The sequence below is a fragment of the Haliotis rubra genome, unplaced genomic scaffold (assembly GCF_003918875.1).
Source record: "Haliotis rubra isolate DU_JTF1 unplaced genomic scaffold, ASM391887v1 Scf140, whole genome shotgun sequence".
Lineage (NCBI taxonomy): Eukaryota > Metazoa > Mollusca > Gastropoda > Lepetellida > Haliotidae > Haliotis > Haliotis rubra.
Window position 1 is genome coordinate 1,849,902 of NW_025765337.1, and position 25,567 is coordinate 1,875,468.

The window sequence follows — 25,567 nt, forward strand, 5'->3', positions numbered from 1 at the left end:
AGACATCAGTCTGTAATAGTGACCTGTGCATTGTAAAGTTAACAGTTTGTAATAGTGACCTGTGCATTGTAAAGACATCAGTCTGTAATAGTGACCTGTGCATTGTAAAGTCATCAGTTTGTAATAGTGACCTGTGCATTGTAAAGTCATCAGTTTGTAATAGTGACCTGTGCATTGTAAAGACATCAGTCTGTAATAGTGACCTGTGCATTGTAAAGTTAACAGTTTGTAATAGTGACCTGTGCATTGTAAAGACATCAGTCTGTAATAGTGACCTGTGCATTGTAAAGTCATCAGTTTGTAATAGTGACCTGTGCATTGTAAAGTTAACAGTCTGTAAAAGTGACCTGTGCATTGTAAAGACATCAGTTTGTAATAGTGACATGTGCATTGTAAAGTCATCAGTTTGTAATAGTGACCTGTGCATTGTAAAGTTAACAGTCTGTAATAGTGACCTGTGCATTGTAAAGTTAACAGTCTGTAATAGTGACCTGTGCATTGTAAAGACATCAGTCTGTAATAGTGACCTGTGCATTGTAAAGTCATCAGTTTGTAATAGTGACCTGTGCATTGTAAAGTTAACAGTTTGTAATAGTGACCTGTGCATTGTAAAGTTAACAGTTTGTAATAGTGACCTGTGCATTGTAAAAATAATCAGTCTGTAATAGTGACCTGTGCATTGTAAAGACAAAGACATCAGTCTGTTATAGTGTCCTGTGCATTGTAAAGTTAACAGTCTGTAATAGTGACCTGTGCATTGTAAAGACAAAGACATCAGTCTGTAATAGTGACCTGTGCATTGTAAAGGCAAAGACATCAGTCTGTAATAGTGACCTGTGCATTGTAAAGTTAACAGTCTGTAATAGTGACCTGTGCATTGTAAAGACAAAGACATCAGTCTGTAATAGTGTCCTGTGCATTGTAAAAATAATCAGTCTGTAATAGTGACCTGTGCATTGTAAAGACATCAGTCTGTAATAGTGACCTGTGCATTGTAAAGACAAAGACATCAGTCTGTAATAGTGACCTGTGCATTGTAAAGACAAAGACATCAGTCTGTAATAGTGACCTGTGCATTGTAAAGACAAAGACATCAGTCTGTAATAGTGACCTGTGCATTGTAAAGACAAAGACATCAGTCTGTAAGTGTGACCTGTGCATTGTAAAGTTAACAGTCTGTAATAGTGACCTGTGCATTGTAAAGACAAAGACATCAGTCTGTAATAGTGTCCTGTGCATTGTAAAAATAATCAGTCTGTAATAGTGACCTGTGCATTGTAAAGACATCAGTCTGTAATAGTGACCTGTGCATTGTAAAGACAAAGACATCAGTCTGTAATAGTGACCTGTGCATTGTAAAGACAAAGACATCAGTCTGTAATAGTGTCCTGTGCATTGTAAAAATAATCAGTCTGTAATACTGACCTGTGCATTGTAAAAATTAACCAAACCTGAAGAGGTTTTAAATTCTTCGAAGAGAGTCGTCCTTGGGGTACATATTATGCATTTTCCAAGCTGAAAATGTCAGTTGTATCAATGTTTTTTGAATAAAAAGATTGTACAATAAATAAACTTTTTATTTATTATATCGTTCCCACCTCACGGAGTTACCTCCCGCTAGCATGCTAATCTCAACTGGGTAAGCTCCTAGGCCCGTGATCATCATTCCTTCTGCTGAATAAATCAGTGAACAGAATTGCGGGAGGCTGGAGGAGTTTACCCCAAGGATCGACTCTCTTCAAGAATTTAAAACCTCTTCAGGTTTGGTTAATTCTTCTTCATAGAGATCGTCCTTGGGGTACATATTATGCATAAACACAGACTCCCAAAGACCGGAGGCCAGGGAGGAGGGAATTCTGTCCAAGCACATACAAATAGCGATCGTTACATGGAAAAAAATTGAACAGACGCCATAACGCTCACCTGTCACTTGTCCCAGTTGCGCTTCCGCGAGAGGCATTATGGGAGGGGAACTGACAGGGAGGAATTGTACTCGAAGACGACCTCCATATGTTAGCATAGTGAAAACGCACATGGTGCGAATGAAAACAAAGCCCCACCCACCACGTGTCGATTAGTGAGCACCGTAGGGGGGAAATGTCAAAACCGCTCACAATCGACCTAATTACTCCTGAGAGAATCGAAAGGGGGTAGTTAGCTCCTAGTAGCGGAGATGTCAATAATACACATTATTGTACAGCAGTGTCAATAAACAAACCAATTAACCAAGACTCACTCGGTCAGGGTGGCAGGACACTGTCCACTGGAGAGAACAGAACGGCCAAAGCTCGCACGATTACGGGAATGTGTATCGAGCTGATAGTGCCGTATAAACGTGCTTGGCCGGCTCCAAATAGCGGCAGAGCAGATCTCTTCAATGGGGAGTGCCGATGCAAAAGCTTTGATGCGCTACTGCCCTGACCGAGTGAGCCTTCAACCCCTCAGGGGAGGCTTGCCCTTAGCCTGATAAGCGCACAAATACAAACGAAGCGAGCCAGACAAAGCGAGCTTGCTTCGGCAAAGTCCAGCCTTCCTTCGCCACCGTAACAACAGAACAGCTGGGTACCCGTGACGGATTCCCTGCGCTCGCTTGATATAGACTTTGAGTGTCTTCACGGACATCCAACGGGTGAGAGCTCAGAGGAGAGGTCCCCATGTGGAAGGCTGGGTAAGAGTGGGAAGTTCGATAGGAGCTGTCACATGGAAAGCGTGATCGACCTTCGGGGTAAGTAAGTATCCGAGGCTTAATACTGACACGATCAGTGTGAAACACAGTCAGCGCCGGTCGGACGACATAGCATGTAAATCACCGACCCTACGCCCAGATGTTACCGCCACCAGAAAAACAGCCTTCCAAGTTAACAACTGAATGGAAATAGCCGATAGGTGTGAGAAAGTTGGACCGACAGCCAATCGAGCACAATTGACAAATCCCAAGGTGGACTGGTTCGCCTGAGAGCAGGTCGAACCCGCTCAGCCAGCCGAAAGCGCTGTGCGAGAGGGTGCTGCCCCAGAAGAGCACCATCGACAGGGGTGTGAAAAGTGGAAATAGCGGTGGAGTAGCCACAGATAATGGTCGGCCGCCAGGCCTTCTTCCAAACGAGCTTGCAAAACTCCAATACTCGGACTAAATCCGCCAGAAAGGGATCTGCAATCCCCTATCTGAACACCAGCGCATAGCGCGGACCACCTATCCTCATACTGAACGCTTGTCGAATCCGCCTCGAAGCCAGAATTGTGTCTGCAACTGCTGCAGGAATTCCGCGTGCCTCGAGGCTAGACCTGACAGAGGCCAAGCCACCCATTGAATCCTTGGATTGGGGTGGGCCCGCTCTGAGTGAGAATGTCCGGTCGTAAAGGTAATAGAACAGGAGGCTGAGCCAGAAACCTGAGAATTACCGGAAACCAGCTCTGTGAAGGCAAAAGCGGTGCCAGTAGCACAAGCAGCCGAGCTGGCTGGGTGGACAGCTGTGAAAGGACACGGGAATGAGTGGTAACGGCCGGGGGCTTCCAGAGCACTTTGCTCGTCCAATCCAGCAGGAAGGCGCCGGCAGCCAACGCCCCTGGGATCCGGTATTCGAGCAGAACACGGGTGTCTGATTCGTCCCGCCCGGACGCAAACAGATCCACCTGGAGCGACCCGTACAACTGGGAGACTACTCTGAAAATCTGCCTGTCGAGCATCCACTGCGTGGGGGCCAGGATCCGGCGAGAGCTGCCTGCTCGCCGCGCTCTCCAGCCCGGGAGATAAACAGGGAGTACCTGACAATCGCGACTGGTCGCACCAGAGGAGAAAGTCCCACGCCTCCGGAGGAGCTCGGGGACACCGTGCCGCCCTGCTTCAGGATGTACGACATGGCCGTCTGGTTGTCCAACTGAAGACGGACTACCTGGCCACGGACATGCTCTCTGAAGCGCTCGAAAACCAACCGCACAGCTCTCAGTTCCAACACGTTGATGTGAAGGTGGGCTTCGGCTTCGAACCAGAGTCCGGACACCGACAGACTGCCCAGAACACCCCCCCAGCCCGTGAGGGACGCATCGGTCTGAACTGTGAGAGCTGGCGTCGGGATTTCCAAGGGGATCCCCCTGGTGAGATTCCCGACATTGGTCCACCACTGAAGGTGAGGTGTCAACCACCCAGGGACTGTGAGACTGCGCTCCAGGTCCTCCGTGTGAGCCCACAGCCTTGCCAAAGCTTGCTGTATAGGGCGCATCCTCAACCGCGCCCGCCACACTACAGAGATCGTCGCCGCCATATGGCCCAGTAGACGGAGCCAAGTCCGTGCTGGTGCCTGGGGCTGGGAGAGGAACGAAGAAACCATCTCCCGAACTCTGGTGATCCGGTCGGGCGACAAGGAAACGAGATCCTTGTTTGTTTGGAATCGCGCCCCAAGAAAAACCAAGTCCTGGGTGGGTACCAGGTCGGATTTCTTGAGGTTGATGATCCACCCCAGTCGAATTAGAATGTCTATCACGGTGTGAGTAGCATCTAGACTCGCTGGCTGTGTTAGCCCGAGCAACCAGTCGCCGAGGTAAGGGTAACAACGCCTTCCCTCTGCGAAGCGGCCGAGGGTAGCCGGACTAACATGAGCTTGGTGAACACCCTTGGGGCAGTCGATATGCCGAAGGGGAGCACCCTGAATTGGTAAAACATCCCGGCCGTAAGAGAACCGGTACTGCTTGAACGATGGATGTATGGGCACATGCAGATACGCGATCCTTTAGGTCGATTGACGTGAGCCAATCGCCGGGCTGAACAGATGAGATCACCGAGCGCAGTGTCTCCATCTTGAAGGATGGAACTTCTAGCATGCGGTTCAACCCCTTGAGGTTGAGAATGGGACGGAACCCGTCGTCTTTCTTCGGGACGAGGAAGTACGTGGAGTAAAATCCCGCCTGTTCCTCTCCCGGTGGAATGCGCTCGATTGCGGACTTGTCCAGCAGAGCCTGAACTTCGTCGCGCAATATGTCCGCCCTTGCCTGACATGACGGCACCGGAGTGCGGCGTATGCCGGTGAAGTCGGGCGGACCTCGCTTCCACAGTGGTAAATGGCCTACACTGACGGTGGACAGCACCCAAGTGTTTTGTGTAGCCTTCTCCCATTCCGGCAGGAATAGAGAGAGGCGGCCTCCCACTGGGATATGGGGTAGGAGCGCGTGCGTTGTCCCGAGTAGCGGAGCTGACTGGGCGTGACACACGGCTTGAGCTACAGCCTGATGGGTTAACGGGAGGTCGGGGCAGACCTCCCGCGCCCGCGAAAAGGCTGGGAGCTAGTCGACGAGACTGCTCCTTGCCCCTACCCTTGGCGGACCTGTTCCTCCGCCTACCCCTACCAAGCGTCCGGAGCCAGCCGGCAGACTCGGGTGTAGGCTGCACCCCGGCGGAGGAAGGTGGAACGGGAGCACGGGAGCGAGACACCCGCGGGTGCTCCAACAAGGCCTTAGAGTCCTTGAAGGAGGTAGCTGCAGCGGCAGCCTCCCCGAATGACCTGCTGTGCTCCCGAAAAGAGGGTCGCTCCCAGACGGAATGGGAGGGCCAGCAAGGTCTGCTGTGTCGCTGCCGGTACCGAGACGTCGACAGCCACAGCTTGCGCATCCCCATGACTGCGCACATCACCGTCGACGCAGCGGACCGCAAAGAGTCGCGCGCGAGGTGAGCCTGTACTTCAGATAGCTGACGGAGCAGCACGACATGCGGCGAAACGTCACCAGCATGCCCCTCCGCCTCCAGGGCCGACCTCTGTATCGAGGGAGAGGTAGGCCTCATGGACCACCACCCTGACCTGCATAGCATAAGCTGTAAACCTCCTCGTAAACCTCCGCAGGGGCGCGGTGGAGTAACACGCCCTGCCGAAAGCAGCCGAGCTGCTGCGAGGAAGCCGAGCCTCCCCCCAAGGCGACTGGAGTAAAAACACACTCGTCCACGATAGGTACCACGAACAGGGAATCCTCCCCAAGCTGGTATCTCCTGACAAGCTCCGGCAAGTCAAATCGGAGACGAGAACCAGACAAGAGGGGATCCACCACGTCCTGTACTAACGAGGGCAGAATGCGGAGCTGCGTCTGCGTAGGCTGCCTAGGGGCAAACGCCTCGCCTGGCAAGCGGAACTCAGCCGAGTCCGAGCTGATAACAGGCACCGCGGCCTGGGGTAGGTACTCGGCAATCCTTTGCCGGACCTCTCGCAGAGCCGAAGTGAAACGGAAGGCACCCTCCTGCTCCTCGACCTCCCCAATATCCATCGACTCGGCGCCCGAGCCCGAGTCAGAGGCTGGGTCTCCTCGCGAAGAGGACCCGAACCCCAACCCGGTGGGCTGCCTAGCACTAGGAACAAGAGAGAGAGAGGAGCAGACAGAGCGCCCCGCGTCAGTGCCTGCCGGTATGCACGGACCCCGGTCCTGAGACGCTGGAGGCAGACCAGGCAAAACTGGTGCCTCCGCTCTCATGGGGCGGGAGGGCGCAGGGATCGGAACCCCAGGAATACTCAACGGTCCCTGCGCCAACTCCGAGAGGGGGACTGGGAGCACCTCCCCCTCCGGGGCAGCCGAGGCGTCCGGACCCGAAGCCAGAGGCAACGGGTCGACAGACGCCTCAAGGCTGAGGGATCGAGCCGAGCCCGGCGATCCCACCCCCTGACTCTCCGCCCCCCGTCCAGAGTGAGCGAGGAACTCCTGCCGGAGCCCTCCAACAGACTCATGGACGAGGGACCTCACCGAGTCCATATGTTGCTGAAATAATTGTGTCATTAAGGTCATATCAAACCCACTACTAGTAGAGGGAGAGGGGGATTGGCTGCGGGATTTTTTTCCCTTGCTAGACCGCAGCTTTTTTGCCTTAGACGGGGGGACCTGGGTAAGTTCCCCTCCCGCCTCCCGCATCTCCCTATAAAAGAGAGTGTCATCTGCCCTCCTCTTTTGGGCACGGGGGGAAAACCCAAGACAGATTTCACACAATTCGGCCTCATGGCCGGTCTTCTCGAGGCAGACAATACATTTGTCGTGCCTGTCGGCCCGTGGAATACTTTGTCCACAGACCGAACAGGAGGAAAAGGCCTGAAAGCAAACACGCAAGCATGTAGCTAACAGCGTACCAGCAACATATATACACGTAGAAAACATTGAAAAAAACGTGAAGGCTACCACGGGAAGTAAGAGTTGGTACAATACGCAATATTACGACCACATGGCACGCTAAACTTCCCGCCATGGCAGAGCAACGTGTGCGTAAACCACGGGAAAGTTAGCGTAAAATAATTAATACAAAGTCACAATTATGAAACAACCAACTGCAAAGCTTTACTGTTCCTTTCATTAGGCAAATAAAGACCATACATACAGGTGGTGTTGTCTCAGACATGATATTCTTTATCTCTGATAAAGTCAGCACTGCTCGACACATGCGGTCTGTTCACGGCAGTGACAGCAGAAGGAATGATGATACGGGCCTAGGAGCTTACCCAGTTGGTGCGCATGCTCAACGGGAGGTAACTCCGTAGGTGGGGGCCGTATAATAAATAAAGAGTTTATTTATTGTACAATCTTTTTATTCAAAAACATTGATACAACTGTCACAGGACATTTTCAGCTTGGAAAATGCATAATATGTACCACAAGGACGATCTCTATGAAGAAGAATAATCAGTTTGTAATAGTGACATGTGCATTGTAAAGTCAACAGTCTGTAATAGTGACCTGTGCATTGTAAAGTCAACAGTCTGTAATAGTGACCTGTGCATTGTAAAGTCAACAGTCTGTAATAGTGACCTGTGCATTGTAAAGTTAACAGTCTGTAATGGTGACCTGTGCAGTGTAAAGACACCAGTCTGAGCACTTATGAAACTTATGATACTTATGAAACAGTTCTACAATTCAATGGAACACAGTAACTTATAGATCATATATTTTACTTAAAACATACCATTATTCTATTGCTCACAACAGAGGTGTACTTTGTAGACTTCATACCATTTTCACAAATAGGTCAATTAATTTTTCTTCTCAATTCCTTGAACAACATTTTCTGTAAGTCTAATGGTGAAATTCACTATGAACAGAATGACACAGCCAGCTAAAACACAGATTTACAAATACCTGTGCTTCATCAAAGGACAAAGAGCATGTAATTCTGAAGTCCTACCATGTTCTGGAGCTTCTTCAGCAGCATTGATTCCCATGACCGTTGATCTTCTCTTTGGCACTCTGCGAGCATCGTGACCTGCTTCGTTGTCATTCATCCAGGTGTTCCTAGGCTTTGGAGGCGGGTCATCACTCATGAAAGCCTGCAACAAAGACATCACCATCACTTAAAGGCACTCTGGTCTCTTTAGCCACTTTAGGCAACAGCTCCATGAAGGTTTGATGGGTCATACACCAAAATGAACAATATACTGCACCCACGCGTCAGCTGAAGGTGAACTACAAGCCTGAAACGATCGTTCCATCTTTACTTAAACCCACAGCATATGTATGGAGTTGGTTTAACAAGCACTAAGATCAGGGATACATCTTTGATTTAATACCCAACAGAACTGCACCACATTTTTGAAAATAAGTTTAGAGTCAAGCGTCCTGTTCCTAAAACTAATGTTACAAAATAAACCTTTGTGGTGGCCTTATATTCAAATACTACAAATCTCAAGATTATTAGACCTGCTTACCATTGTAAAAGTCACCATCAGGGAATTTATCAAATATGTTTCATTTACATACCTCTGTGATCCAGTGGAGGCATTGTTTTTCAAGCTGGCCACAGGGCACCGATAACGATGTTTGAGATATAAAATATGAACATATGTTCACAGGGTTTTACAATGCATTCATGCATATTTCACTCAATAATTTTGTAGAATACTCTTAAAGTATTTCTTACGAGTCCAAGCTGATGCAATATTTTTTCCAACAAGTGAACTGTGAATACAAATAATAAATATATATAATATTGTTTAAATTGATTAATTTGATTTTAAAAATACAATATCCTATTTGTCTAGCGAAATATGATGCATCTGTCATCAAGTGGGGTGAAAAACGATAATTTTTTTGTAAGTGGCATTGCCATGAGATACATCATATTTCACTGGACACATAAAATGTCCTCTTCTCATTTCATAGACAAAATATTTTTATGACTCACAAAATTAGACAAAATATTTACTGTGAATCTATCATGATTCAAATATTCAAAATCTATGTAAAACTCCTGGTGCATCATTTCCCTCTTTCCGTGTCCAGGGTTTGACAATCACTGATTTCTCCCACTTGCCAAGTGGGCAAGTCGAAAAGTTAAACTACTTGCCCATCATAGATACTACTTGCCCCATGTTACTTATGGCATAGAAAGAACTAGACAAACAAAACACAGCAAGTGAAGAGTTTTAATGAATGAATTGAGGTTAGAAGTTGAAAAAATATGTACTTGCCACTCGGGCAAGCCTTTCAGCAATTTTACTTGCCCTGATTAATTAGTACTTGCCACGGGCAAGCGGACAAGCATGAGTGTCGAACCCTTCGTGTCCCAATTATTTATATTCATCATGTTTCCATTCTTATGTTTAATGATCTGCTTTATAACACAGGTTTACATTAGTTCCCATAAATAAACATGGTCAAAAGGTATTGTTAAAAAACTTGCATTCTAAGCATGCCCTTAAAGAACAAAGATTTATTTTTACCAAGATTTTAACCATGTCATCGGTACTATATGTGAATCTCTAACCATGTGATCTATTACTACACTTCAATTCATTTTCATTCCAATTCTTGTTGTGTTTGTCTTTTTTTCATCCGATTGACTGAAACAATATCCAGCACTATCTAACAGGCCAGGCCAGTAAACCTATCATCCACTGTCACACAACAAGGTCCACATTGTGAACAATAATCTCAGTCTGTAGGTTTAATCTTCTGGTATAAAACTGCAAAATCCCTGATTGGGAATGTCCATCACAGTGATGTAACTGTGTTACACAAACAGAAATTATACAAATAGATAAATGACAAGGTTCTATTTGCGACTCGTAATCAACATGATAAATCTGTTTATTAACTAGCCTGATCAATGTTATCTTGTTATGACTGTTCACGTAACTTACAACATTCATGCCCTGGATCCCCACTCACTGATGTGGTGCAGGGGAGGTAACCCAGTCTTTAACATACTGCATGTAATCACAGGGTTTAAAGATGTTTTATCATTAGGGACTTGTGACATGCTCCAAAGATAGGGCAAATTGGATGACATGCAAGTTGTACACACCCTAATAAATCTGTAAGGATATCAAATGACAAGATGACAGACTTATCTGCCTCCTACTGTTTTGACAGCACTAAATCCTACATCATTACAAAATATGCTTTGCAAGTTAAAGCTGTTTTTTTTAAAAGCCAGTAGCTTAAAATACCTTAAATCCTAACTTACGACAGGAGAAAACATTTGAAACCCTCTCTTGAATTCAAATATGTATTTTCTCTTTAGATGCTATATCACCTGTGTTCATAATGTGCCATTTTTCACTTCCAGCAGCCAGTTGACACTTAATGGGTTTTAATTTAGTATCCAGTAGAAGTGTTTGAAGTCATGAAAATATTTTGTCTATGAAATGAGAAGAGGACATTTCATGTGTCCAGTGAAATATGATGTATCTCATAGCTATGCCACTTACAAATATTTACCGTTTTTCACCTCACTTGATGACAGATGCATCATATTTCGCTAGACAAATAGGATATTGTCCTTGTCCACAGCAAACAGTAATAACTTAAAACTTTTACACAACATTTCAAGGATGCCAGAACCCATCTATATTTTGGAAGTGACCAGTCATTAACTCTTTCAACACCAGTCAACCAGACGCTTTTACTGCCATGACACAGAGTTCCCAGAGACTCTGAGAAGATGAAGCCTATGTTTATCAAGGAAAATATCAGCTTGTAAAAGATTATTGCTTCTACATATCATACACCATTTGAAAGGTCTAATCCTACTGTTTATAAATATGAAATTTATTTTTGATCATATTATTCAAATAATCCAACTACAAAGTAATTAATTTAACTTTTAATGAAAATGCAAGCTCAAAAATTTACAATGTCTGGATAAACCACGAAGGGAGCAAAAATTGCGACAATTTATTCCATTTGTAATATGTCATAATATCCCCTTACCTTTTTCTGCTATATTTTCATTTTTACATAATCGGAAAATTATTTTAAAAAAGATTTCTCAAATAATATGTATGGTCGTCTATTTCCCGATATCAGTGACTTTCCGCTCGGTAACGTGATGCAACAGCGTGAAATACCTAGTTTTTCGAAGCTTCGTATGAATAACATGTGAGGCGATTCGTTTGATTGCGGGTATCGTTCGAAAGCTCTGAACATCACCAATTTCACTGTACCCTTGCCAAGAGAATTTTCACAGTTGTAAGAAGCGATTTTATTGGATAAAAATTGGTTTCTAATGACGCTCTTTTGCCACAGTCTGCTATAAGGGTCGTGATTGGTCAAAATCAGACACGTGACCTAAGGCAGCCAATCATATTACAGCAATGGATACCGTCCTCATAAACGAAAACTAATGATTCAAACGAAAGTTTTGGGTAAAATCACGCCATTCTGAACGTGTTACGCAATAAATCACCTCAGCATATTATGGAACTTAGTCAACGTATAGTGCTAGGTTATGACCTGTGAAAAAAATGCATATATTTTAGCATTAAACATCGTGTCCGAGCATGAAGTTCGAGGCGACGAAAGCCGAGATGTCACATGAATTACATTACACGATCGCTCAAAAAGATGGAAATAGAAAGTAATAATGTACGTTTGACAACTTTTATGAATACTGTTGAGGATTTTATTCTTCAGTTTATTCAATTTTTTTCTCGAAACATTGTTACTTTGCTCTTTGACAACTTTGCTGTGGACCCTTGCCGAAGCATGTGTCTGAGAAATTATTTTTTCAATCACATTGCGAAAAATAGTTTATAATTCTAATCCTGTCGATAATATATGGTCATTTGAAATTTAATGAGTGTTTTCAGACACTATGAAAAGTGATAGATTTGATAAAAGAATCATATGTTAGTTAGGTTCCTAAAATTATAGATAATTTTGATGCGACTACTGCCTGGCCGGTTTACAGGTCTACGGTGTCTGGGGACTCATGATGTCTTGACCGGTTTTCCGGCCTACGGTGTTGAATGGATTAAACAACAAAAGAAAGTGACACCATGGCTACACCTCCATTGCTACAGCCATGATCAATCACAAGTCACCTTCTAACATACATGTCATTCCAGCCACCAGTCTTGAAACATCTATATAATGTCACTGACAGTCTATCATGCTTCACACTTGACAGAACATCAATAGCTTATCACAATAAAGATGTTTATATAACACCAAAGATAAACCAGAGCATGTAAACTCCCTCCAATAAATGCTTCATGTCCAATACAAAGGAAGATCGTCAGAATGTTTAGGGTGTCCCGTGTGTCACTACAGACAACATGGACACAGTGCCCTTGACGTCACTCCCTCCTTCATTATGGAGCACGGCTCATTGTGTCTGGCAACTCCCAACAATGTGGCCCAATATACCCCAGCCAGCCGTCCTACAATAGACACCCGCTAATCTTACAGCAGCCAACCACCAGCTCACATTGAAGACGGGTAGGTTTGGATAACCTGTGGAATATTTCAGGCTACACTACTAGTCCCAGCTGCAGGGGATGACAATAACCACATTACTATAGACGAGCTAAAAGCACTGTCACTTGTCCACCAGATCCAAACTCCTGTCTAGTCAAGTTTCTTTCAGCCTATAGTGAGTGAGTGAGTTCAATTTTAAGCCGCACTCACTCAACAATATTCCAGCTATATAGCAGTGGTCTGCAAATAATCGAGTCTGGACCAGACAACCAAGTGATCAACAGCATGAGCATCAATCTGCGCAATTGGGAACCGATGACATATGTCAACCAAGTCAGCAAGCCTGACCACCCGATCCCGTTAAGTCGCCTCTTACGACAAGCATGGGTTACTGAAGGCACATTCTAACCCGGACCTTCACGGGTTCTTTCAGCCTATAGAGAACACAGTATATACTATTCTATATAATTAGACAAAGACTTCAAACTAGAAGTTAACATGAGTAGACTGAAATGGTTTGACCAGACTGCAAGTGATATCTCTTGTCCAGATCTATTACATGCACCAATTGTTTTCGTCCTCTGAACCAAATAACAGAAAAAGAAAAATTGAAAATTTAGTCCAAGGATTTCAATCAATACCAAAAAAGCACACCTCAAGTGTTATATACATGATCTCAGCATTCTATCCTATAACACAGTGTTTCAGAATATTGTAGCATTAGAACACCTGTAGTACCAGGTTTTATTCTCAGAGTCCTAAACTGTCAGACAGCCTGTCTATGTCTGGGTAGTGGACATAATGGTATTCCTACCAAAATATCCCTTCTCAAATCTGACTGACCAGAATTTAGACAGTTTATTGTGATAGTTTTTGAAATACACGTCTTAAAAGTGAAGAGGATCCTATTGAAGTTGGTGACAATGAACTTAATGAACTTAACCTTAGGACTAAACAATGGGTTAATCAATGAATACCAAAACAATCCATGTGAGACTCAAGATCAATGAACATGTAGACATCCAACTGATCTAGCCCTGTAAGATGGGTGAGTAAACAAGCAGACTGCATGTACTGTCTAGTATTTACAGAAAGTGGCAGGGAACATAGGTATGTCCCACTCGTGTTTCCACACGTACGCCCACTCAACTCTTCATGCTTAAGTGGGTAGCAGTGATGTCGACATCTGCCCTGTAGAAATATACAACATAATAGTTTACAGTTATTGCCTAAACACCATAGTGTCATAAAAGGACCTAAATTAAGTAGAAACAAGAAGAGAAAGACTTTTTCACTGTACATACTTGAAGAACTATTGTACATTTTCAAGATCTACAGATATACAAACACTATACGTGACAAGTCTGGTAAATAACTATTATACCGTTTTCGACATCTGCACGTATGAACAGACAGAGCATGCACACAATGCAGGGGATAACAAAGAAGCATGACGTTAAACAATTAAGAGCATGTCAGAGGATATTTCACCTCAGAGAGATCATTGAAAGGCTTATTGTTGAACCCTTGCACCTTGTAACAGTTTCATTGGTGGGTACCTGTTACTTACACTATTAACCATATCCACTAAGAATAGTTGTTTTATGTTTTCTATATAGAAATCACTATGAATACACAATGCCATTTAGAAAGTAGTCAAATGTAACATAAGTTATATCTGTGATTACACATTCTGTGTCAAGTACAGATTCTAGTACTTTTGTTGGATACGGTCCCATCCGAGATTGGAACCCACACCCTAACCCGTAAGCCGCCTAACCCGCTTAGCCACCACGGCTTCCACTGAGCGGGATAGGTGGCTGACTGTGTGGCTGACTTGGTGAAATATGTATACCATCAACTAAGTGTCGACATAGTTCCATAGCTTTAATCAATGTGATCAAATGTTGTGCTGTAAATTGTATCTGAGACAGGGAATGTGAAACTTTTCTTTAACTTGATTGGATCAATATAACTTAGTGCCGCCATTTTGTTTGCAGCAAATAAGTGATAAGAGAGGTGGATTTTGATTGGTCAACAGGATTGATGGGATAGAAGGCAACACCTTATATTCAGCATCGTTACATTATGACTGACACTCAAAACTCCAGCCTAGTTCTGAAAGGGTCATTAAAAAATACAGATATCATCTTATATGAACAAAGACTTCATCTAAAAGGGTTCCCACAATCATCATGCTAAGTGTTGAGAAAAACATTACAAGCTGCAAGTATGCAATGAGTCCAAGTGGGAACTCCCACAAGGTAGAACCTGACATAAAAGTGATCAAGCTACGACACTAAGACACCTGTAACAAAACTTTGACCTAATTCATTACCGAATATGTCTGCCGATAAGCTAATCTTATAAGCCGAAGCCCTCACTTGACCCTTATGAGTAGTTCCGCACATAAGCGGAACCACAAACCTTCGTGCATCTTCTCATCATGGTCAGTCTTCGGAAACAGAGTAATATACAGTAATGAATTGAGTCAAATCCATATTGAGTGAGTGAGTGAGTATGGTTTTTACGCCGCTTTTAGCAATATTCCAGCAATATCACAGCAGGGGACACCAGAAATGGGCTTCACACATTTTACCCATGTGGGGAAGCGAACCCGGGTCTTCGGCGTGAAAGCAAACGCTTTAACCACTAGCTACCCCACCGCCCCAAATCCATATTGAATTACTCAAGTTAATAATGTTACAGTATCTGGCAATAAAACATTCTTGGAACATCAGGACTTACATTTGTAATAAGGTTTATTAATTTCACTATACCGTATATTACCGTAGATAAGCCAAATTTTGAAGACCCAAAAAAACGCAGCCTGAAAAGAAGGTCAGCTTATCTACAGGTAACACTTTCATCAAACCTTTTTTCTGGTGACCAATAAGTAAAGGACATTGTATCGTTTCACGTGAACAAACAAGAGAAAACGACTTTGCAGAATTTGCAGTTAAACATCACTTGACCAGATTATTTACCTTTTCAGTTCTAATTTGGTTTTGCTGGGCATTGTCTCGTATATAGAGCCAGAAATAGCAATCAGCTGTGTACAGGTTTCCGAACACTAAGGCTATACGGACCCTCATGAACATAGTAAGCGGAAGTTGTACGCACATGGAATGAGGTGAAATAAGCATGCCACTTCACACACATTTTCACCGATGTTACTGTAAACTAGCAATCCATGGATAACAAGGTGGTAATCAGTTCGTGATTTTGAATAATATGATGTAAAATTGGCGCTATCGCGGTTCGTACAAAAAACATACATTCATGAATGTGGTAAGTAGAAGTTGTACGCACATGAATTGGGGAAAAATAAGCAAGCTAATCCGTTGACATGTGATCATCCAGCTACAATAAATATGATATTTAGCGAAACAAAATATATTATCCATTTTCTGTCAACTACACTTCAATTCTGTGAATAATGCGAACCGAAGTTATAATTATCAGTAACTGGCAGTTGTCTGTAGTCTGAGTTTGCTGCGACTAGGACTCCATCGCAGGGGATCGGCTTTATTAATGTACGAAACACACCATTTTGATACTGATTTTAAGGGTCAAGTTAGGGGGTCGGCTTATCTACGGTAATATACGGTAAATGTTATTCAATAATATTTATATTGATTGCCACTCACTCTGTGTGTGGAACACAACTTCCGTTTACCTTAGGCCTTAAAAAAAAAGCTTGTGGTTCTGATTTCCGACCGACTCTAAATATTCCCGCTGAGCCTAACAATTTTATTCACCACATAATAAATTAAATTTATTTTCTGACACATGAGTAATGTAAAAATATTTTGCAAAAAAAAACCACACCCTACCTACCTACCCTAGTTCTGAAATGTAGGAAATCTGAACCACAACATTTATTTTTTGGGGCCTTATTCAAAGCAACCACAATGATGACATATTGCAGCCAATCACAATTTGAAACAAAGTGTGGTTGACAGAAAATGGATGTGTACATATAATTTGTTAGATATAAGTCATATTTATTGTAGCTGGATGATCACATGTAAACAAACTGTTTTAGCAATGGATATAGCAAGATTGGAGGATACCACAGGTCAAATTGTTCCATACATAAAACGGGTCAGGCAATACACCAAAGTGTTACCACATAATCTCAGTTATGGTCATAAATATTTCACAGTTATAGAGAAAAACCTGCATTTAAAATGACACATTGCTAGAACATATTTCTCTTGGTAAAATGCTAGTTCAGATAATAAAGTTTTCGCTCACTGCATCAGAAAATATTTCCATGAAGTTATTGGGTATGTTTTGACTAAATCATTGGTAGATCACGGGGGAACAGATGATTGCTATTTCTGTCTCTGTTTAAAAGACAAATTAGAACTGAAAAGGTAAATATCTTGTCTTGTGATGTTAACTGCAAATTTGATGTCTTCACCGACAAAAGTCATTATCTCTTGTTCCTTCACACGATGTGATACAAAGACATTTTCTTACCACCAGACAAATAAGTTTGATAAGCTGACACCTTTCTACAGACACAGGGGTGGAAATAACCCATTGCCCGACGTCCAAGTCCAGTGTCTTTATCTGTCAGGCAAGCAATTTTGTATATCACGCTGTATAATACTTTATAACAAGAAAACGGCCTGTACAGTGGAAAAATTATCAGGGCAAGTGATTTTACATGTGCCACTGTACTGGAGTACTGGAGTACTGGAGCCACATAGAAACACACCACATTATCCAAAAGATATCAAACTAATAATTTCTGTCACTGGCTAACTAATTGTGACAACGCCCAGGATGAAGGAATATGAGGGCTTAGTGACAACACTAAGATGAAGGAGTATGAGGGGCCACATGACAACACCAGGATGAAGGAATATGAGGGAAATCGACAACACTAGGATGAAGGAGTATGAGGGGCTACAACACCAGGATGAAGGAGTATGAGGGGTGACAACACCAGGATGAAGGAGTATGAGGGGTGACAACACTAGGATGAAGGATGAGGGGATGAGGGGTGACAACACTAGGATGAAGGAGTATGAGGGGTGACAACACCAGGATGAAGGAGCATGAGGGACGACAACACTAGCATGAAGGAGTATGAGGGGTGACAACACTAGGATGAAGGAGAATGAGGGGTGACAACACTAGGATGAAGGAGAATGAGGGGTGACAACACTAGGATGAAGGAGTATGAGGGATGACAACACTAGGATGAAGGAGTATGAGGGGTGACAACACTAGGATGAAGGAGTATGAGGGGTGACAACACCAGGATGAAGGAGTATGAGGGATGACAACACTAGGATGAAGGAGTATGAGGGGTGACAACACTAGGATGAAGGAGCATGAGGGACGACAACACTAGGATGAAGGAGTATGTAGGGTGATAGCCTTAGGATGATCAAGGTGTACAATTGGTGACTGCCTGAGGATGAATTAGTTTGAGGGGTGACTGCACTGTGATAGCCATGGGATGAAGGAGTATGAGACAGTTCAGTATAAGGATGAAAGAGTGTGATCCATGATGGATGACTTAGTACCGTAGGATGAAGGAAAGAGAGAGAGGAAGGGCGAGGTAGAGTGGCAGGGTATAAACTGGTTGTTATATTGGTAGGTCAACCATTATTAACAAAACATTATCAAGGGCCACACTGACCATACAACCACCTATTGACTTGCCTTTTTAGATTATAACATACATTGCCTACCCAGTTACCTCTGCAGCAGAGACAAATAATGATCATGCCTATACTTTCTATGCCATGTTAAGTAACTCATTAATCACACCATACACACACACATGAATGAAGACTACATAAATCAGCATGGCCTCTATCCTCATACTCTTTAAGATCAATGGTGAATATGACATGGAACGAGCATGATACTGGCAAGCAGCATACAGGTTAGTGACCTTCTCCCATTCAGGTTAATGATGAAGAGAACACCCTCAAGGTAGAAACTAAGCTTGTTTTCATCAAGGTTTACTAAAGTCTGAGGCGATGATATATTTAGTTTTGTTTATGACAATGCAGGATTGTGTGAAGATGATTGTTAGATATCCTGGAGACACCTTTCAGTGACTACCATTGGTGACACAAGTGTTCTCAACTTGAATATGTTGACATAAGATACAAAATAAGGCTGACACTTGATTAATATGTCTCATGATAATTAAGGCAGAGACAGTTAAAATTAATTTCTGAGAAAACAAACCAAATAAAGAAATTACGGGTAGATGACCACATTTCATTTATATCATACAGAGTAAAACCAAACTCACAAACAATGTTGGTGTTGAACATACCTATCAATCGTTTAATCATAAGGTTTGTCTTCAAAGAATTTGAAAAGAATTGAAGGGAAAGGAATATTTTCACTTTTCTCTTGCATGTGATGTCTGTATGTGCAGTTTTTGAAGAAGTGATTGTTTGCCCATATTCCCTGTGAGAAGTAACCGCCTACATGTCAATAACCTAATCAAAGAATTATCAATCACTGTCAAAACACCTCCAAAGAAAAACAGTTTTACATTTGTATAGCTGCCTCAGATCAGATCCCACCTTACTTGTGAAAGCCGCCAGGATTCAAGATTACAGAGCCTATAGAAAGGTTCACCAAGCATTTGGGTTAAGACGTCCGGCTTTGCCATTAATAATGTATTTGCCAACCTCAACTATTGATTCCCTAGCTTTCATTACCTAGGACTTTTACCAGTGTTCCCTCGACAAACGGTAACATGAAGGACATTTCACTACTGGCAGTATTATTTTAAATGTCCCTCACATTGTTTGACAAAATCAGTTTTAAAGAACATTTCAGTAACTCAAAAGGGATAATCAATTAAAATATTCAGTGTTAACACATACTTCCGGCAATTACTGCATATAACATTTCACAAAGAAGCATTGAGCGACTCTGGGTCCCTACTGCCCGCTAGTTCAGTGAGTCCTGTGAGTCTGAACAAGTAGAATCAGTTGCCTATACCAGAGGCAACACTTTTCACCTAATTCTGCTCTTCCAGCAAGCACTGGGTGAATGGGATCAACACTGAAAAAAGCATTAAACCAAAACCCAAAACTGTCAGACTCAAACTGTGGAGACCTGATAGAATGTCTGCTGAATCTGTACAGAACAATCGACTGGACTAATCCTTCAACAGTGAACCAGACCTGACTGTTCCTTGGAATTAAATATTATTAGGTGATTTTTTTTTTTCCTTAAAAGCAAAAACACACACAAGAAACTAAACAATGATCCAAAGAAACCATATTGTTTTATTGACATGGATAATGGATTTAGTTGATAACAAGCTGTGTCAATAGCCTGAATAGGGTGTGACTATCTAGGACCTCTCTTGTGGCCGACTGCAGCAGAAAACACTGCATCAACTTATTGATCTGACACTGTTGTTTAGTCAAGTGATGCAAGAGGTTGTCAAGTACATGCTTCGGCGAAACCATGAAGGATGTGTTGACTTTGAGGAGTCTCTGCATCAGTCAACAACACATTACTCAGGGAATATGTAACCAAGAGACTTTCAGTGCTATATTCTGTGAGAGGTCAATCAGTAGCTTCAACTCAAAGACTCAAATTGATCAGAACTGATACCTAATTTGACATCCTCATCTTATTTGTCAAATCTACATAGAAGAGAAGAGGTAAAGTAGCTCCACGTAAGAAGCAACTCTATATTGCTATGAGTGATCTATGAGATACATGAGCCGCGGGCTTAATTAGGCATGACTTGTGAGCTACAAGATTCTGAATTTTTACAGGGAGAGAAAACGTGTCAAATACAATCCTTGGGTGCATTGGAGGAAATGGGTTCTCCAATTACATCACAAGATGTACCTATGTCACCGAAGGAATGAATATCTATTACTTAAAACCACGTCAGCAGCTGACAGCTCAAGAAAACAGCCATACTCTTGGGTGAGGTGAAATTGGGTTTAACGTCGTGCTTGAGAATATTTCGCTCATTTGACGACGTGCATGCGTGTGTATGTGTAAGTGCGGCTGCTTGTACTAGCCCAAACTGAAGCTGGTTTTATAGTGCTAGCCCACTGAGATACCATGCTGCAGTGAAGCATGAATATCCCACTCAGACATATTATATTGACTCCGAGCCGACCAGTCCTTGTTGTACCCATTAATGCCGAGCGCCAGGCAGGGACCAACAAGTACCTATTTTAACGTCTTTTGGTATGACGCGGTCGGGAATCGAACCCGCGACCTTCCGCTCTCCGGGCGGACGCTCTAACCACTACACCACGGAGGCGGTCCCATACTCTTGGGACATAACCTACCATTAAATAGGGTGAAACAGTACGCTTAAGAGCCAAACCTAGATAGATTTTGACAAAACGTTTCGATTTTTAGACATTTTTTTAAAGGTTGAAAGAGGTTAACAAAATAACAATATGAAAACACTGAATTTTTGGATTGCATTACGCTATACCGAACCAACGGCAATATACCACGGTTCTACTAATACCGCGGTATGCCGTTTCACCCCTACCATTAAAAGGCAATAAAGGCTTTGTATGCTTGAGAACCTTAACATTCATTCCTGTTCATTCCTAAACGAGCCTTCTCCATAACAAGATGATGTTCGAATAATCTTTACCATGTCAAAGGTGTTATTAAATTTGAGAAAATATTTCACTATTTACAGGTATTCAAAATTCATAAACATATATAGCTAAAGATCTGAAATAAATCAACATACTTCCAAAGTGAACATACTAGAAGAAAGTATACACAGTGAAAAAGTACAAAAAGTCAAATACACATATATAAGTACATAATTTGTGCAGTTTGACAAATGTCTGTATTCCACAAGCTTGTATGGGCAGATGTTTCACAGACGAAGACACCATATTACAGGGTACTGGGCTCTGACCATTTGGGAACAAAACGTGTAAAACCTTACTGGATATTTGTTGATGCGAACTGGTCAGATCACCACCACTTGTCAGCGAAAACATCAACCCTTCACTTTGTCTTTAAAATGTCACTGATCATGTCAACCCTTCAGTATGCCATCACAGTATCACTGATCATGTCAACCCTTCAGTATGCCATCACAGTATCACCAATGTATAAAATAGTTTTGAAATGTGGCCTGTCAAAGGACTGGATGTCCAAAAAAAGTGACCAGTCCTGAAAAAACACAGCCAGTCCCAAAAACTAAAACAATAAAAAATCAACAAATGTTGAAACGAGAAAGAGCATGATTACTAAGATTACTACTATGTCATCACAGTGTCACTGATCATGTCAACCCTTCAGTATGTCATCACAGTGTCACTGATCATGTCAACCCTCCATTATGCCATCACAGTGTCACTGATCATGTCAACCCTTCAGTATGTCATCACAGTGTCAGTGATCATGTCAACTTTCCATTATGCCATCACAGTTTCACTGATCATGTCAACCCTCAATTATTTCATCACAATGTCACTGATCATGTCAACCCTTCAGTATGCCATCACAGTATCACTGATCATGTCAACCTTCAATTATGCCATCAGTGTCACTGATCATGTCAACCCTTCAGTATGTCATCACAGTGTCGCTGATCATGTCAACCCTTCAGTATGTCATCACATTGGCACTGATCATGTCAACCCTTCAGTATGCCCTCACAGTGTCACTGATCATGTCAACCCTTCAGTATGCCCTCACAGTGTCACTGATCATGTCAACCCTTCAGTATGTCATCAAAGTGTCACTGATCATGTCAACCCTTCAGTATGTCATCACATTGGCACTGATCATGTCAACCCTTCAGTATGCCATCACAGTGTCACTGATCATGTCAACCCTTCAGTATGTCATCACAGTGTCACTGATCATGTCAACGCTTCAGTATGCCATCACAGTATCACTGATCATGTCAACCCTTCAGTATGCCATCACAGTATCACCAATGTATAAAATAGTTTTGAAATGTGGCCTGTCAAAGGACTGGATGTCCAAAAAAAGTGACCAGTCCTGAAAAAACACAGCCAGTCCCAAAAACTAAAACAAACAAAAAATCAACAAATGTTGAAACGAAAAAAGCATGATTACTAAGATTACTACTATGTCATCACAGTGTCACTGATCATGTCAACCCTTCAGTATGTCATCACAGTGTCACTGATCATGTCAACCCTTCAGTATGTCATCACAGTGTCACTGATCATGTCAACTCTCCATTATGCAATCACAGTGTCACTGATCATGTCAACCCTCCATTATGCCATCACAGTGTCACTGATCATGTCAACACTTCAATATGTCATCACAATATCAATGATCATGTCAACCCTTCACTTTGTCTTTACAATGTCACTGATCATGTCAACCCTCCATTGTCATCACAGTGTCACTGATCAGGTCAACCCTCCATTATGCCATCACAGTGTCACTGATCATGTCAACCCTCCAATATGCCATCTCAGTGTCACTGATCATGTCAACCCTCCATTATGACATCACAGTGTCACTGATCATGTCAACCCTCCATTATGCCATCACAGTGTCACTGATCATGTCAATCCTTCAGTATGTCATCACAGTGTCACTGATCATGTCAACTCTCCATTATGCCATCACAGTGTCACTGAACATGTCAACACTTCAGTATGTCATCACAGTGTCACTGATCATGTCAACCCTTCAGTATGTCATCACAGTGTCACTGATCATGTCAACCCTTCAGTATGCCCTCACAGTGTAACTGATCATGTCAACCCTTCAGTATGTCCTCACAGTGTCACTGATCATGTCAATGCTTCAGTATGTCATCACAGTGTCACTGATCATGTCAACCCTTCAGTATGTCATCACAGTGTCACTGATCATGTCAACCCTTCAGTATGTCATCACAGTGTCACTGATCATGTCAACCCTTCAGTATGTCATCAGTGTCACTGATCATGTCAACCTTTCAGTATGTCATCACATTGGCACTGATCATGTCCTCCCTTCAGTATGCCATCACAGTGTCACTGATCATGTCAACCCTTCAGTATGTCATCACAGTGTCACTGATCATGTCAACCCTTCAGTATGCCATCACAGTGTCAGTGATCATGTCAACACTTCAGTATGTCATCACAGTGTCACTGATCATGTCAACACTTCAGTATGCCCTCAGTGTCACTGATCATGTCAACCCTTCAGTATGTCATCACAGTGTCATTGATCATGTCAACCCTTCAGTATGCCCTCACAGTGTCACTGAACATGTCAACACTTCAGTATGTCATCACAGTGTCACTGATCATGCCAACCCTTCAGTATGTCATCAGTGTCACTGATCATGTCAACCCTTCAGTATGTCATCACATTGGCACTGATCATGTCAACCCTTCAGTATGCCATCACAGTGTCACTGATCATGTCAACCCTTCAGTATGTCATCAGTGTCACTGATCATGTCAACCCTTCAGTATGTCATCACATTGGCACTGATCATGTCAACCCTTCAGTATGCCCTCAGTGTCACTGATCATGTCAACCCTTCAGTATGTCATCACAGTGTCACTGATCATGTCAACATTTCAGTATGCCCTCACAGTGTCACCGATCATGTCAACCCTTCAGTATGTCATCACAGTGTCACTGATCATGTCAACGCTTCAGTATGACATCACAATGTCACTGATCATGTCAACCCTTCACTTTGTCTTTACAATGTCACTGATCATGTCAACCCTCCATTGTCATCACAGTGTCACTGATCAGGTCAACCCTCCATTATGCCATCACAGTTGATGTTGCATTAATACAAATGCCGAAATATGTACATTGATTAGAATTACCATCATTAAGCTGAGGGGAGCAGAAAGTTCTATCTTAGACATCTTATGGGAAATATTTATGTATCACCTTGATAAATTTCAGATTAGGGCTGCAACGAATACACTATGTGGCGAATATGATATGTATCATGAATATTGGGTAACGAATATGCATAATTATTCACGAATACAATATTGTAGTTAAGTGATTGATGTACAATATGGAATGCCCATGTAGACAGTTTTGATTTGTCACAGCAATAACCAGTGATCTCATGACACTCATGACACTCAAATTTGGTATGTAATAGTTATGGTCGACAGTACCATGTGCAGCCTTGGCAAACTAACATGACTTTCGCTACTGCAATGCTAGTAATGTTCAATTCTTGCATATCTCACTTTCCAAAAGTACACAAGGGTTCAAGTAAAACATGCTCCCTTAAAAAAATTGTAAATATTCGTTAATATTCAGTTCTGGTGACCACGAATAACAATTTGAATTCATGAAGGGCTACAGTTCGAATCCACGAATATGCGAGTGAATCGTTACAGCCTTAGATTCCATAATCAGGTTTCCATAAGTAACTCTCTTCACATAGAAGAATTACTTTTATGATTAATAAATATATCAAAATACAAGGTATTTCTGTGATTAATATACAAATTGTTAATTTTCCACTCAATGACGCTCCTATTTTGTGTGAGTGACTTTTAACAACATTCCAGCATTATCACAGCAGGGGACACCAGAAATGGGCTTCACTTATTGCACCCATGTGGGGAATCGAACCCAAGTCTTCGACGTGACAAGCAAACACTTTACCCACTGGGCTGCCCCACTCTCCTATAATGAAATAATTTCTAATACATATGCCTCTGTATAGCATGCCATGGTTTCACATATCACATGGTCTGGTTTCAGGCAGCTTTACCAGCACAGTCCTTATCAGTCTATTGCAAATCTATATTCCTTAGGCCCCAACAACCAACTTATTCAAAATGCATACGGGATATTATAAGGAGTGACAAAAAGTTTATGTCATATCACGGATGGATGGGAACTAAGAAACAACGTTATCAATACATCTGCAATGGATACAGAAAATATC

At 42.7% G+C, this 25,567-nt stretch overlaps 1 protein-coding gene across 3 annotated transcripts in view; it reads right to left on the bottom strand.

The window, feature by feature from the left end:
• Positions 1-25,567, bottom strand: part of LOC124268866 (TOG array regulator of axonemal microtubules protein 1-like) — a 56,343-nt gene that overhangs the window by 21,163 nt on the left and 9,613 nt on the right. For all 3 annotated transcript variants that reach the window (XM_046703896.1, XM_046703894.1, XM_046703895.1), the window contains exon 2: positions 8,138-8,279. In XM_046703896.1, the coding sequence (XP_046559852.1) occupies positions 8,138-8,279 (142 nt within the window). The remainder of the gene's footprint in view (positions 1-8,137; positions 8,280-25,567) is intronic.